Below are 17131 nucleotides of genomic sequence, written 5' to 3'. Positions count from 1 at the left end.
TGCGGCGTTTTTTGTCTTTCTTGTTTCGTTCAAGTATTTGTTCGGTTCAGATTGTCAGAACAACTTAGATCCAGTGTAGATCCAAATCAATGACTTTGGCGTCGTCAACGTTGCAGATCCGAAGACATGGGTATTACAGAGACTTTAATACAGTCATCCTTTTTGTTTTTAGCGAATTTGCATTGTATTGATGTACTCTATCAATTTGAATGAATGAATATCATTTATTTTTGTCAGAAAAAAAATATATACATACTTTCGTAATGTTTATATCTTTCAAATATCTTTAAAATAATTTAACTAATATCAAATTATTTTTACAATAATTTAGAACATTATATCACGTGTTTGTCTTTCCGTTCTTTTTATTGGGCTAGTGTGTGTAGATTATCAAAGATATTTTTTTAGAAATTTTGCGTGTAAATTACAAACAATATTTTGTATAATTTAAAATTAAAATTAGAAGTATAAATATTTGTGAGTTTCAAATGTAACAAACTCAACCAACCATATTTATCTTTTTCAATGACAACAAATATAGTAAATATAACAAAGATTCTTATCTCTTTTAATAACAACAACAATATGACATTATTATAAAAAAAAATTGTTTAAAGGTACAATTGAAATAACAAAAAATTCAGCCTAAAATCTCCCAAAATCCCTTATTTTGTACAAATATAGTATAGATTAAATATGCAACAAACAAATAAAGTTCAATACTTTAAATATGTAAATAATCGAAGAAAAGTTAAAACTTTTATATACGTCGTTGGGATGTCAGGCTCCTTTGAGCTGGTTTGGGTTAACACCAGAAAGGGTTTGGCTTGCGGCGCTCAGCTCCACCGTTATTCCATCCCTTCATCTAGGTTCTCGATTGGTGTTCTGTTTCATTTTTGTTTTCAATACATCATCGCCATCGTGTTGGGATCTGCATTTTGTCCGGATCTGGTTTAGGTTTCTCAATTCTGATTGATTGCGGTTTGGGTTTGTTTGGCTCGAAAGAGTTGTTAATGCTTGAGAAATTTTATCCTATACCCCCAACACATGTACTTTCATCCCTACAACTCTTCAAAAATTCCAACTTTACCCCTTTAGCTATCAAACCTTTTAAACATTTATTTTTCACCCTCACTTTCAATATTTTTCACTTCTTTATGAGTTCACCCCCACTTAATATTCTTCCAAGTATTTTCGTTTTTTTTTTTCACTAAAAAACATTTTAAAATTTTTTTTTTGGAAAACACATATTTACGCTTCCAAAAATTATTTTGAATACTCATGTTTATCTTTCCATAATGACAAATCATTTCTGGTTGTTCATCCCTTGCGGTGGTGCTTCTTTGAACAAAGTCAACAAACCCATGTCACATCATTCATACCTATAATCACTACAACCGGTAGAAAATCCATGTAAAAAGACCATCTTCTTTTCATCTTTCTCTGACTTATATAATACACAAAAATCATAAATTTGGTTGAACCAATAAATGACGTTTACACTAACAATGTCATTGAAAAATATAGATTTCTTTTATTAAAAAGTTTGAGTAAATAAAAGTAAGAACTTAAAAATAAAAAATAAAAAGTGACAGAACCATAACTCATCATAAAACGACTCCATAAAGAATATGAAACGATTCTACGAAGAATCAACCGGAACACTTTGTTTGCGTTTTCTGAAAATTCAACCGAAATGTTCTGCATTTGTTTTCAGGGAATCAAAGATCGGGCATTGATTCTGGTAACACAAAACATGATTTCATGAACGATTTCGGCAAACCCAGTAAACATCAAACATCAATCAGTGATTCTGATAAACGATTACGAGAAAAAACACAAAAAATATTAAAAGAACACATGAAAGTATGGCTTATTGTTTGTTGGGTTCCAGACGAACGTATTTTCCAAAAAAGGTTGGGTGAACTGTGAACATTTTTTTTTTCCGGAGAAGGTGGGGTTAACAAGCAAGAAAATGTGTGGTTTGACTGAGTCAATTAAGAAACAGTTTGACTGAAATCTGTCAAATAAGTAGCATCACAATTTTTTAGCTTTGCATTCAACATTGGGAGTTATAAAAATAAAATTGAATAACAAATGTTAGTGCCTTAATAGTTATCATGTTAGTACTTTTTTCGACTTTTTTTTTGACACAAGTACTTTTTTGACTTAAATCTTGAACTTTTAATTTTTCAATTACTTTTAACTCTTCGCCTTGGTAATTATGCAATTGCTTTAGTGTTTGATGAATTTGACAAATTCAAATTCAAGTTCAAAATATAGTTTGTAGTTGACTTCGGATTATGAAATCTTAGGATTTTACGTGGGGGATAAAGTAGTTTCGTTTGGTAATTGGTATGCAATGAATTTGACAAATTAGATTCAAGATAAAGTTTCTTAGTATCATGGGTGTATGAAATTTTTGAGTTTTACACTACGGAATTACATTGGTTTAAGTTGAGTAATGATATTTGTACAATTATTTTATGACAACTTTATTTTTTTTTTATTGTATGAGAGAGAATTATCCAAAAATGATCGTATAAATATTGTATCTCTAATTATTGTACAAATATTTTTGTGTGGTTTGCGTTAAATATGAGTGTACTGATTTTCCTCCGTTTTGCCAATAGTTGTTGGTACACTGTAAGTTACAATAGACACACGTAATCTCATGGTCATCTTTTTGGAAAACAGATCAAACGGTTTAAATTATAAATTTAATACGATCTATGGTGGACCACTCCTAAGGTTGGTCCATGATAGACATCATTTGGGGTTAAACTTAACAGTCAGGATTTATTTGACAAACGAAGGAAAAAATGAGGGGTTAAAACATGTGTTTTATTAATTATGAGACCAAAATGAAAACTTGAAATTATTTAAAGGACCAATAAATCAAATAAGCCATTTATTAATTGTTGAAATTAATAATATTACTTTGAAGTAGAGATTAGTATATGGCATTCGCATGTATATCCTAATATATGTTATGTCACCTTAAAAAATTCACATTATAAATTCTTTATTTTTTTCAAGAAGCAAAAATGGTATATAATACAGACGGAGTCGCCTCTTTAGCACAAGACGTAGTAAAAAAGACCACTCTAAAAAACAATCTGTCAATCAAATAATTACATGAACAACGATTAGCCGATACCCAAACAAGACAACGGATCCGACCACCATTGCTGACTTATATACAAAAGTGGCTTTATTAGCCTTCAACCACCAATATGAATGAAATTTAACTTTATCCATAAGCTCTGGAATGGATGTGTGACTATTATTAAATAACATGTTGTTTCGTTCATTCTACACTAACCAGACACAAAGAAGCCAAAGTAGCTTGAGGAAAAATCGACGAGCACTCAAGCCACCTAAGTAATGAGTGAAGTGAAGAAAATGAGCACGAAGACTTTGATGATCAACACTCGGAACACCAATCCAAGACCGGACCTGCTGCCAAAGGGATCCATAAGTGTCGCAATGTAGAAACAGATGATGGGCGCTTTCGGCCTGCCCACACCCCGCCGTACATGAGGTAGCATCGGCAGAGATTATGTCGTTATTCAGTAAATTAACTTTAGTCCGCAACCTATCTCGGAGCAATCGCCAAACTAAAATAGAAACCTTCACGGGCCCCCGAACGATAGAAAACAACTTTTCCACCCCCGACAGTCTAAATTTTATAGTATGCAATACTGGGTCCCAAAACGCTAGTCTCCTGGATATCACCTCCAATAGGGAGACCAAATGCACAAAAAAAAAAAAAAAAAAAAACACCTTTCCCATGTTACTATTTAGAATAGATGTCGCCTCAACCAACCAGGAATCATAAATATTAACCAAAATTAGGGGAATAAACTCTTTATTCTTATTATGGAGGAGTGCCAAATTATTTACTTTTTTTTTTTTGAGCAACCAAATTTTTTTTTTTTTGAGCAAATTGAGCAACCAAATTATTTACTATATATTCACTATAATGAATAAATTTATATCCGAAGACAAAAAAATTAAAAAGGTTTGCTTCCTTCACATTTAGCTTAACGATTCACAAGGAAATAGAACAACACAAAGATAGTTCATAGAATTCATACTTACGCATCACTAATTCCAAACTCTCATTTTTCAAATATAAAACGAGTCATGCTATATGGCAGGGAAATACCTCACACACGAACATGCATGATGGGTCGAATAACAAACAATTTGCTTTAAAGGTCAAGACTCAATTCAACACTTTAACCACAACAAATTGGTATTCACTAACCATTTCTGTATTACGCTCACTTTTTCTGAGTTTTAATCTTTCCTCTACCTAGAAAGTTTTAAAATTAAATGAGTCGAAGGACAATTGTTATTACACCAATTCACGTTATAAGCAATCTGGTATGCTAGCTAGACACCAGATCAGATTCAACAATACTTGTATTCATTTGAAATCTTCCATTTCCACGATTACATCGAATGTAGCCTTTATCTGGAAATGGAACTCTCAAATGCTCCCACAATCAAGGAAATTCTCTTGAACCAAATTAACAGCTCTAACTTTTTGAGCAATAAATTAACAGCTTTAACTGATAACAATAACATAGAATAGATAAATTCATCATTCATAGAAAAAAGACCAAAGTCATGTATTATTATACGATTTAAAATGTCAAGCAAACTTATAACATAATACAAAGAAAAGCATTGATTTATTTTGTTTGCTTAAGCAACAAAATGAACAACTACACGTCCAAATTGTTAAATAGAGCTCATAAGAGCATCCTTCACATTTAGAATAGTAGTTGCCAAATGTGTGTTGATATCAGTAATATCTTCCACATTAAGCACTTGGTCAATTTCATGTGGACTAGTGCTCAGAATTTGGGCTGCCAAGGTTAACAACGAGCCATCTTCAATATTGTTAGACGCTCCAAATGGTGCGTTAAGATTTGGTTGGCTCTTTGAACAGACAACAAAACCATATGGAAGGATTGGTAGCTCTTTAGAGTCTTCACCTCTTAAAGCCACATCCATAGTTTGTCTGTCAGATGGAGCATATATAATGTATGATCCTACACGAGATGTGAAACTTTCTTGTAGAATCATCATTTGCCTTTGAGTAGGGATGAATGGCTGGTCCACATGAAAAAAATAATTATATAAGTAATTGGATGTTGTATACTATACCGAATAAATTTAGGGCTATTTACCAAAAATAAAATAAAATTCTAGGGCATAGGAGTTGTCATAATTTTATATACACAATTGAAGCATAAATTTTAAAAGAAATGGTAAATACCTTGATAATTGAAATGCAATTGCCATGATAAGGTCCATTTGAAATGTGTGCAATTTCATGCATTGGATTTCCACAAGAAAGACCATCCCACTAAAAGAAAATTATTAACAAGTAACCATTAACAATTATGTGAACTCAAAATCAAACTATCAATTAAATTAGAGTCATTCAAATAAAATTATAGAGTAAACAATCATTTGGTCTCTAAATGTATCAAAACTATAGAAGCATGCATCTTTTATCTGAAAATTTTGTAAAATGAAACACACATTCAAAGAAGAAACTACCTAACCAAAAACATATTTGAGGACCAAACCAAAAGTCACCACCAGAGACACATTCGAGTATATTTTTTCGTAATCTTGATTAATTCAGAGACTATATAGATAACGTTTGACATATTCAAGGACCAAAGCTACAGTTTACTCTCAATTATAAAGCAAAAGATGTTACCTGTGATCGCTTTGTAGGATCTTTGAGGAATTCAAAAACTTTCAGAGCAGGCAGAGGGAGCCAAAGGGTGGTAGCCGCAGTAACAATAGTGCCATTTGGCTGGCTTGTATCATCGTCCGTGGTGCTGCGAAAAGAGACTCTAATACCACCAATGCTAGCAAGAGTTAAATGGTTCAATTCCAATTGACCAGGCATTGTTAAACTTTCACAAAACATTTTGACCATTCTCTGAGCAAGCTTTATCACACTATTCCTCCCTTCAAGTGTTTGGATCACTGAACAATAATTAGCAATACAATATTAATTATTTTAGATAAATATAAAATTTACAAGGAAAATAGATGAATAGAGATTTTTGGAAGGGTAAATTTAGAAAACAAAGTGTGATTAACCTCCTATAGTTTCTTCAACAGGTATTGCTTCAACATAAGAGCCTAAAGATCTCTCACACATTCTTTGAAGCTCCTTAATCCAGCTTTCAGCTCCATATAAATTATAGTTCCCAACAAGATCTCTATACACGTAATGTGTATGGATCTTATCTTCCACTTCCACATGTTCAACCCAAGTGACCTAACATAAAACATGTAATAATATCTTGTGTTGAGTATTATGTACTTATAAAAAATACTACTATGAAGTTATATTTTTTTCAAACAGCATAAAAAGAATCTAATATAATTTAGAGTGTAAGGGTAATCAATCCCATATATACAACCAAGAAAAAGAGAAATAGAGAAAGTGCGCATATAAATAGACAAAACCCTAAAAACAGAAGTTAAACTACCCCTATTAAGACAATTCCCATCTTTTATTTTTAATATACTTTTAGTTTAAAATAATTTGTTAAGCATCTATTCATTACTATTAGAAATATTATCCTGAGCATTCAGAAGTCCTAGCTCAACTGGCAAAAATGCCGAAATTGTTAGGTCGGATGCCATGATCGGGGTTTGAACCCCGGTACCTCCACTTGTGTGTGTGAGTTTATAATGGCTTTGCCATTTCGTCTATCTACCAAAAAAAATAAAAAAATTATCCTGAGCTGATCACGAAATGGTGTTGCCCAATTAAATTTCTTCTTAGCCGAAAATCAAGGGAGGATATGGATATAATTTAGGAAAGGTATTTAACAAATAGACTGTCGTTAAATTTTCGCATTGCAATCTTTCGCTGTAACTATCAATTCTCTTAGAAATATATAATAACTACTAACCAAACAACCGCCATGAGGCATTTCACGAATGATGCATCCAGAGGGATGTTTCCAACCACGAGAAAGAGGTGCAGTGTTTGGTCGAGATGAGTCAAATGAGACATCAGCTATCACCCAAACTCCAGCATCAAATTTTTTGCAGTAGCGAATGATGTTAAATTCACGAGGCCTCACTAGAGGTGATAAAATATGCATTTCTTCATTCATCTGCAACCAAAAAAAAGCATTTAAAATTTGGGGGGAAAAATTATAATCAAGAAGCTTGAAATAAATCTATGTTTGCAAAAAAAAAAAATTATTATACCAGTAATAAAGCTCCATCTCGACTTCCTGGTGAACCGATTTCAAACACTTTGATAGTTTCAGCTTTGGTAACAATTGTAGGGAACAAGTTTGTCCATTTGACCTATAAAAATGAGTTATATATCATTATCTTATGAGTAGATGTATTTCTTCACAAAATATTAATGAAAGGTAGTGCTTAGTACTAAAAGAGATTTAATTAGAGCCGAAAAATTATAGATAAAAACATTGAATCGCTCTCTAATTATGTCACTTAATTAAGCAACAAGAAAATCAATTTTTGTTATCAAATTAAAATTTTCTAGTAGTAAATTTTAATTGATGCTTACTGAGTCAAGAAACATGCCAACCAAATCTATGCCACTAATCTTCACTAATCCAGAATATTTGGAAGATTCTTCACACACATTCGCACCTTTAAAGTGATTGTTCTTGGGAAAAACTTGTTCATAACTTTCGCGATGAAAAGTGTACCCATCTTGAGTATTTGGAGATTTGACCCAAAAAGGCTCATTAACTCTCACAAGCCTAACCAATTCATCCATTGCAGCATCTACAACTTGTGACATAGTTATCTTTTGTGCATCATAGTTTTGTGTTGAGGTTTGCCCTAGCACACCTCCCCACGTAGCTAGATTACCATGCACATGACTTGAGCATTCATAGTCTCTTGAAAATGATTTTATAGACTTAAGAGCTTGCTCAAACTCCGGTCGTGATATCTTTTTCTCCATGTAACTTGCAAGAAGGCTAGACATTTTCTCACACTGAAAGTCATAACCAAATTCACAAATATAATTAGGTATTTATGCATGGATAAAAACGTAATTAAGAACTATGTTATTGATATAGATTTAAAAGAGATTAATCAAATAAATGAATTCACTAGCCTCTTGTTTCAGCTGAGCATTTTCTTGCTTCAAATCCTGCACGAAATTTTGATGGTCTTTCATAGGAAATGGTGGACCCCCACAATCTAAGCAAATTTTGGCTTTCAGTACCTCTTTTATTTTGAGGTTTTCGTTACGAATCTTGTCATTCTCCCGACGAAGAGTACCGTTTGTTTCTCGCTCATGTTGATGCTTTAAAGTAAAAAATACATAAAATTATTAGCAACAAGTAAATTCGATTCTTTAGGTAACAAATACACAAAACTATTAGCACAAGTCTATGTTTGATATCTTGTGGATGTGTCAGAATCACGGTGATCTACAATGATTTTACATAAGTTACCGAGTGTAGTTTTCAAAAAATCACGGTCTGTCAGCGTGATTCTAGCATACATGATACCAAACATATACAAAGTATACGAAAACATGTGTAATAACTTTTTTTTGATAAACAAGCATATATTTGAGTCAATATCATTAGTGTCCGAATATCTCGGAAAAAAATCAATCACAATCTTAAATGTGTTTTTTGTTAATAATTTTGTGGATTAAAATGACAAATAAAAAAATATATTAAAAGTTCAAACTAACTAATATGAAACACGTTTAATGATCAAACTAAACTAACAAACACAAATTCAAGAATGTTTTTTTATTTAATTGAATATATTTATGGACTATGGTTTCACCTTCTAACTTAAATTTTAACTATAAAGTGAAAAGGAATTAATCACCTTCAACAGAGTTCTCTTATTCTGAAACCAAAACTTGATTTGTTTTGGCTCAAGCCCAACTTCCACAGCCAATTGATGTCGTTCTGCCTCGTCTGGATGGTGGCATTCCTTCATGAAACTTCATCAAGAGAAAACATAAATTTCTAATTAGTTGATAGATGAGTTTAATGACTTGTTTATGTAATTGAATAAATAAATTAGACAACAAATAAATTAATTAGATTTAGCCTTTTTAATAAGTGGTTCAGTCAATGAGTTAAAGTAAAAATGTTTACCTTAGTCACACGAATAACATGTGGGTTAAAATTTCACAGAAAATAGAATTATAATGAAAGATAGTTCAAGGAATATAGATTGACCCCATATTTCATTCTATATCCCCCTTTTTCCTATTTTTTTAAACAGTATGTTTAAGCAAAGAGTTCAAAGTTTAAAATTATTAAAAACGATAAAATTAAACTAAAATGGGGAATCGAGCTATTCATGATCTTAAATTCAACCATACAAATTAATTCTTCGAAAAATATATTAAATATACTTAGTAAATTAAAAAGTAGCGTCATCAAAGGAATTAAGCGCCAAACAAAGGAAAATTAAAACAAATTATTCATAACAACGAAAAAAATCTTTTAAATCAATTAAAAAAGAAGCATGAAACTTAATTAAAAACTAAATAAAAAGGTTTTGTTAAATAATATATTAAAAAAAGAGGCTTTATGAAATTGCTAGTTGTTACTATTAGCAAAACTTAAAAATTGCTAGTTGCTAGCATAATTATCAAAAGCGTGTATATGTCGAGTTAAGTATCACTGTTGGTAAAAAAAAAGTATCACTTAGAGTGGTCAACTTGATTGTACCACCAACCAAAACAAAAGTGATGGCCTTGGTTGATAAATAATAATAGTTTCAAAGTATTCAATTCAAAAGTGAACTCATTTCTCCTTCAAAATTAAAATTGGAATAAAACTCATAAAAATAGTTATTAAAAGAAATTACCGTTAACAAAATGGGTTATCTTACTTTTTAAGTATGGATGTTTGAGCGGAGGTAAGACGTTTGTGGGAAGATTTTTCTCCATCATCTCGAAAGTTGCCATTGACTTCTTCACCGGACTCACTGCCACCTCCTATTGAGTAATCCATTTCTCAACCTTGATAAACGCAAACACACAAAATATTATAGATATTTTTTGTTTTCCACTATTTATGAATACAATTTATTAATTTCTGAACGTTTATATACATCAATTAATCGTCGGTCATATATATCTTCGTAACGGTTTCCATAAAAAATAAAAATAAGAAAAAAATTGGTGCACTAAAAAAGGAAAAGCAATAAATTGATTGATTGCTTTCCCCGTACATAAAATTTCCTTTAGATTATCGAAAAACGATAAATAGAAAAATTGTTAATATTTTTATAAATGTTACTGGAAAGATGAACTTACCAGCGATTCTGCATAGAGTTACTCTGCTTAATATTAAAAATAGGCTTAATTATACTTTTGGTCATCGCATTTTGACCAACTCACGAAAATGGTCCTACCTCTTTTAAATCGAACAAAATCGTCCATAAACTATATGTTTTTTGCAGTTTTAGTCATATATCCCTATTTCCAACTCCAGAAACGCACAGAAATGACAGTTTTAGTCCAACCACCTATGCTCAACAATGAAATAAACAAGGAATAAATCATGTGGGTACAAGGAATCTACTTTGTTCAGCACACAAACCAAGAAAAACCCTAATTTCTAAGTCATGTTTCAGGTATGTAACATGTCTCGGAAATTAGGTTAGTGTACTGAATAAAGTAGATTCCTTGTACCCACATGTTTTATTCATTGTTTATTTCATGGTTGAGCATAGGTGGTTGGACTAAAACTGTCATTTATGTGCGTTTCTGGAGTTGGAAATAGGGAGATAGGACTAAAACTGCAAAAAAACATATAGTTTAAGGACGATTTTGTTCGATTTAAAAAAAATAGGACCATTTTCGTGAGTTGGTCAAAATGGTAGGACCAAAAGTGTAATTAAGCCTTTAAAATAACCTTTAAAATTTTATGAGTAGTACTAGGAACATTCTCTTTTACACACTCTCTCTAATACTCACTCTCTTATTGGTTTAAATCAATTCTGGATCTACACTTTGAAAATAGAACTCACACAAAGTGATGGAACATACATATTGATTTCATCCAATAAAAGAGTGAGTGCTAGAAAGAGTGTTCAAAAATGAGTGTTGTTAGCATTCCTCAAATTTTATACAAATGTGTAAGTTTGAATTAGTCGATAAAAACTTTTAATTTAACTGTTGGAATAAGAAAATCTATTTTTTATAGGGTCGTGCTAACTTGTGCCCTAAAGACACATTAAGGTTTCCAAAAACAAAAATATTTATTGTGAGAAATTAAATTTCAATCTTTAGAGGTAGTATCAATTTTTGTATCCCTGGTGCCCTCGTTATTTTATTAGATTTCTTCCCCAACTTTTAAAAAGTTTAGTTAGGTTTACTTACCTTTCGGTTGAACTCCGAATAACTAGGACTCTCTTCCCAGAGAATTAGAGAGTTAAAAAAATTAAAAAAAAAGTTGGGTAAGTGTTAATTGTTAACACCTTTCATATATTAAGATTTACTGTTTTGAGATTGAATCTAGATCTTTATATAACTATTAAATTGCACCAAAGAAATGTGTGCATTGTTTAGTACATTTTTTTTAGATAAATATCATTGTTAGACATACATTTTTATTATTTTCATATTGTCATAAAGCATAAAGAGTTAAATGAAAATATTTTTTAACTAATAAAAAATAATTTTAACTAGCATATATATATATATATATATATATATATATATATATATATATATATATATATATATACACACTTTAGTAATTTTATATCTTTAAAATAGTTTAACTAATATCACATTATTTTTATAATAATTTATGAACATTATATCACCTTCCCGTCTTTCTGTTCTTTTTATTGCACTAACGTGTGTATATTATCAAAGATATTATATAAAAAATTTGCGTGTAAATTATAAACGATATTTTATATAATTTTTTTATATTATATAAAAAAATTGCGTGTAAATTATAAACGATATTTTATATAATTTTTTTATATAATTTAAAATTAAAAGTATAAGTGTAAATATTTGTGAGTTTCAAATGTAACAAACTCAACAAACCATATTTATTTTTTTCAATGACAACAATCATATAGCAAATATAACAAAAATTCTTATCTTTTTTAATAACACCAACAATATGACATTATTATAAAAATTTATTTAAAGATATAATTGAAATAACAAAAAAAAATCAGCCTAAAATCTCCCAAAATCCCTTATTTTGTATAAATATAGTATAGATTAAATATGTAACAAACAAATAAAGTTCAATGCTTTAATCATATATGAGAAAAATGTTGTTTAGAAAAATTTGATAACTATTATGGAATGTCTTTATTATTAGGAAATCCGTTACAACTTTTAAAAAATAGTAAATATTTATGTAAATGATGGAAGAAAAGTTAAAACTTCTATATACATCGTTGGGTTGTGAGGCTCTTATGAGTTGGTTTGGGTTGACAGCCGAAAGGGTTTGGCTTGCGGCGCTCAGCTCCACCGTTATTCCATCCCTACATCTAGGTTCTCGATTGGTGTTGTGTTTCATTTTTGTTTCAATACCTCATCGTCATCGTGTTGGGTTCTGCATTTTGTCCGGTTAGGTTTCTCAGTTCTGATTGATTGTGGTTTGGGTTTGTTTGGCTCAAAAGAGTTGTTAATGGTTGGAAAATTTTATCCTATACCCCCAACATATGTACTTACACCTGTACAAATCTTCAAAAATTCCAACTTTATCCCTTTTACTATTTAACCTTTCACACATTTATTTTTTACCCCCACTTTCAATATTCTCCAATTCTTTATGAGTTCACCCCCACTCATTATTCTTCCAAGAACTTTCGCTTTTTTTTCACTATAAAACATTTCAAAAAAATTTTGGAACGCACATATATACGTTTCTAAAAATTATTTTGAATACTCATGTTTATCTTTCCATAATGTAACAAATCATTTCTGGTTGTTCATCCCTTGCAGTGGTGCTGCTTTGAACAAAGTGAGCAAACCCATGTCACATCACTCATAGCCTATAATCACTACAACTGGTAGAAAATCTATGTAAAAAGATCATCTTCTTTTCATCTTCTCGTGACTTCTATATTACACAAAAATCACAAATTTGGTTGAACTAGTAAATGTCGTTTACAGTAACAATGTCATCGAAAAAGATAGATTTCTTTTATTAAAATGTTTGAGTAAAAAAAAAGTAAGAACTTAAAAAACAAATACAAAGTGAAAGAACCAGAACTCTTCACAAAATGATTCCAGAAAGAATATGAAACTATTATAGGATGAATCAACCGAAACGTTTTGGTTGCGTTTTTTGAAAAAATATTAAAGATCACATGAAAGTATGGCTTACTGTTTGTTGGGTTATAGACGAACGTATTTTTTAGAAAAGGTGGGTGAAAACAGTGAACGATTTTTTTTCCGTAAAAGGTGGGGTGAACAAGCAAAAAAGGGTGTTGTTTGACTTAGTCATGCAAGAAATGGTGAACGTTTTTTTTTATTGTTTCTCTATTTGATTGTTTCTTCTCTCAATGAGAGCAAAGGTGGTTACCTCACCTAGGAGGAAGAGCAAAGGCATTTCGCTAAGCACAAAAGTTGTGCTTAGTGAGCAAGGTCGATTTAAGGAAAAATATTTGAAGAACGGCTGGTTTTTTCCTCCTTTAAAGAAACCTCAATTTTCTAAGCACGCTTTCCACACATAGCGAATCTGTAACTTTAGAAACTCTATAAATAGAAGTGAAAGTCATTTGTAAACTTAATCAATTGTACACCTAAAATAGAATAAAGAGAGAACGAGGGAAAAGAGTGGTTGGAGGCATTGGAGGACGAACGATGCTTAGAACTCCAAGATTCAACAACTCTTCAATGTTAGTCATGCGACACATGGGTAACTAAACTCTCTCTTGTGTTAGGATTGGAAGTAAAATAGCTAGGAATCTATGTAATACTCTTAGTGGATGGTTGTATATGATATATGTTCTCAATAGAATTTTAGTCTAAATATTTTCTTAATGCTTTGCCGCCGATGTAGTGATGTAGTGTGCCACAATTGATCTTTTGACTTAATCAGACCCTAGTAATGTTGGCTATCTAAGGGACGTGATTTAGATTATATATAGTTTCTATCTCCCAAGAGATCGCGGGTAGATCTATGTATATTTTTTTTAGCATGGACCATTGAAACAATCGATTTTTTTGCCATCGAGCATCGAAAGTCCGTTGTCTCTCTGTTATTTCGTGTCGTTAACCTTAGTTTGGAGACGTGCACTGAGGAAAAGGTGGAGTAGTATATGAGGCATGAAAAGTATACAATTGATTAAGAGGAATTACATGAGGAGTAGTTATTGAAATTTAATCCCAACATAACTCTATTTATATTTATTCAGTTTACTTTTATTCAAACCACCAAAATAGTTTATAAATGCTTTGTTAAAATATGTTGATATCAACTCAAGTTAACTAAGCGCGGTCTTTGTGGATAGGATTTTTTTTTTTTTTTTTATAAAACAGACATACTTACCATTGTGCTAATCATAACACATGATCAATCTACCGGTTGAAAAGGAATCTATTAGGTACCCAAGCGTTGAGAATGATTCAACAGTTGAGACACCTCCTCTAAAACCAGCACTAAAAAACCACTTGGGGTCTAAGTAATCAAGTTCATTAATAATCTTTACACGTGTCAGTCAGTAACCAAAGGCTATGTCCCCTAAATCTCATTTTTGAGATGCTAATATTTAATGTTGAAATTGACATATGACTAAGGGGGTGTATTGAATTGAGATTTTAAAAGACTATTTTGACAAAAAAAGTCTTGAAGATTTTAAAAGATTGTGGAGGAATGTATTAACTTTCAAAGGATTTTAAAAGACTTTTAAGATTTTGAGGGATTTTAGCTCATAGACTTTTAAAGATTTGAAAGTATTTTATGAGAATTCATAAGATTTGAAATGACTATCAAATTTTAGCAATAATTCAAAATTACAAGAGTTGACTAAATAAAAAATCAAAGGTTTGCTAGACCAAAAAAAATAAAAATCAAAGGTTTGCATGATAAAAAATAAAATCGATACAATTTTTATGGGATTGACTACTAATAATAATAATAATTACTTAATAAAATCAAACTTACTCCTTGAAAAAAAAACTTATTGATATTAATAAAATAAACATGTAAGAGCACGAAAGAGAAAACATGAAGTAAATAATATGATCAACAACAACCAATTCGTGAAGAAAATAAAAATGACGAGAATAAAAAAAATTAAAACCTGGAAAAAGAAAACAAACATGAAATAATGATACTGAGAGAAACAAAAAATGAAGTGGGAGAAGGAGTAAAAAGTCTCAAGAAATCTCAAAGCTATGTGTGGGAGACAAAAAAGTCTCAAGGTTATGTGTGAGATTGTTAGTAGGTACATTTTACACTAAAAAGTCTCACAAAATCCATTACTCACAACAATCCATTAAAATCCTTACAATTTTGAATACCAATAGACAATTTTTAAGTTGTGCAAAATCTCAATTGAATTCCACTGGATTTTATTGGACTCATTAAAAAATCCTGAAAATCCTAATTAAATACCACAAGAATGTTTTAGATTCCTTAAAAGTCTTGATTGAATACCTAAAGACTTTTTTAAAACAAAAAAGTCTTTTAAAATCCTTTGAAATCTCAATTGAATACACCCCCCCTAGTCATCAACGAGGGCATCATGCATTGGCTCCACCATGCGAACATGTTATATGAACAAACAGAAGGGACAACTCTCCAAGAGCACCGTTCTTGAGTCAAATATTAGATAGTGCTAGAAAAGTTTGTTTTCCTTCGAATTTACAAGTCCTTCAACAATTTATATCTCTTTGCGAGCTCAAACATGTTTGTTCCTCACATAAGTTCTTCACAAACCATAAAGCTCTCTAGTGAGAATCAAAATAGGAGCTCCTCGCGAGCACCAACATCCTATGAGTTCATCACAAACTATAAGCTCTCCATGAGCATCTAAAACTTTACGAGTTTGATACGAACTGTAAATTCTTTAGAGTTCCTTTAGGACTAAAACTCATCATAACCAAATCTTAAAGTTTCACACAAACTACAAGTACCCGACGAGCAATACGCTCTTTAGGACTTTTTGACACCCAAATCTCCAAATGAGCTGTGAAATCGTCACTAGTTCTTTATGAACTTAAACTCTTCATGAATTACATCCAACCAAAGGTTTTCCATGAACATAAAATATTTTCCCTCACATGGAACATCAAACTGTTAAAAGTCGTCATCTTGACCCTAAGAATGACGACTTGGGGGCTACTGTTCTGAAATGCTCAAAAGCCTATACACGCAATCCAAATCCCAACATACTGGGCTGATTCAACATGGATCAATAAAACTCTACACCCCCTCCAAGAGAGGGTGTGATCGAAGCAATGCAAGAGTGACAAATTCAAACCAACATATTGTAACCTCTTCCCCATCATCACTTTGTAACACTCAACAGTAATGAATCATGTTGTCTATAATCATCGGACAATTGGCAACTTGAACCTTTACTATATAAGGAGACTTTAAACAGAGTTCCAATGTACAATTCTTTAACATCCTTTCTTGCTCAAATACTAACTTGAGCGTTAGAGTGCAGGCAAATACACCATACAAGACGTTTCAAGTACCCAACTAGCAAACAACTTACCACACCGGACATCGTTCTTCTGAAAATGTCATATCATATAGGCTTATTCAATCATCAGGTCTCTTAACTTAAGTGATTGTCTCAATTTGGTCCCCCAACTATAATTTGTACCAATTTGGTCCCCCTATGTTTTGCTTTATTACTAGTTTTAGTCATTTCTATTAGTGTCTCTAAAAAAAACGCTAACAAAAGCCTATGCACACAATCCAAATCCCAACATATTGGGCTGATTCAACATGGATCAATAACACTCTACACCCCCTCCAAGAGAGTGTGTGATCGAAGCAATGCAAGAGTGACAAATTCAAACCAACGGATTGTAACCCCCTCCAAGTAAAATATAATATATAATGTTTTAGAGCAATGTATATTGTATAATTGGAAATATCATAATTAATATTAT

At 31.4% G+C, this 17131-nt stretch overlaps 1 protein-coding gene across 1 annotated transcript; it reads right to left on the bottom strand.

The window, feature by feature from the left end:
* Positions 1-4752: 4752 nt before the first annotated feature.
* On the bottom strand, positions 4753-10031 carry LOC11414419 (homeobox-leucine zipper protein HDG11). Its single transcript, XM_024776919.1, has 10 exons — positions 9910-10031; positions 8890-9007; positions 8267-8347; positions 7595-8032; positions 7267-7368; positions 6963-7169; positions 6139-6319; positions 5747-6021; positions 5294-5383; positions 4753-5127 (listed from the first exon to the last, which is right to left on the bottom strand). The coding sequence occupies exons 1-10, from the start codon at positions 10029-10031 to the stop codon at positions 4753-4755; spliced, it is 1989 nt and encodes a 662-aa protein (XP_024632687.1).
* Positions 10032-17131: the final 7100 nt, after the last annotated feature.

Source organism: Medicago truncatula, chromosome 2 (assembly GCF_003473485.1).
Source record: "Medicago truncatula cultivar Jemalong A17 chromosome 2, MtrunA17r5.0-ANR, whole genome shotgun sequence".
Taxonomy (NCBI): domain Eukaryota; kingdom Viridiplantae; phylum Streptophyta; class Magnoliopsida; order Fabales; family Fabaceae; genus Medicago; species Medicago truncatula.
This window is presented reverse-complemented; position numbering and strand designations above follow the sequence as displayed.

What these genes read in the sequence shown, in the direction of transcription:
- LOC11414419 (XM_024776919.1), bottom strand. Translation starts at nt 10,031, where the DNA reads ATGGATTACTCAATAGGAGGTGGCAGTGAGTCCGGTGAAGAAGTCAAT. An exon ending in GAGATGGAGCTTTATTACTG is followed by an intron (nt 7,170 to 7,266) that starts GTATAATAATTT and finishes TTTTGGTTGCAG; the next exon opens with ATGAATGAAGAAATGCATAT. An exon ending in TGTTGAAGAAACTATAGGAG is followed by an intron (nt 6,022 to 6,138) that starts GTTAATCACACT and finishes ATTATTGTTCAG; the next exon opens with TGATCCAAACACTTGAAGGG.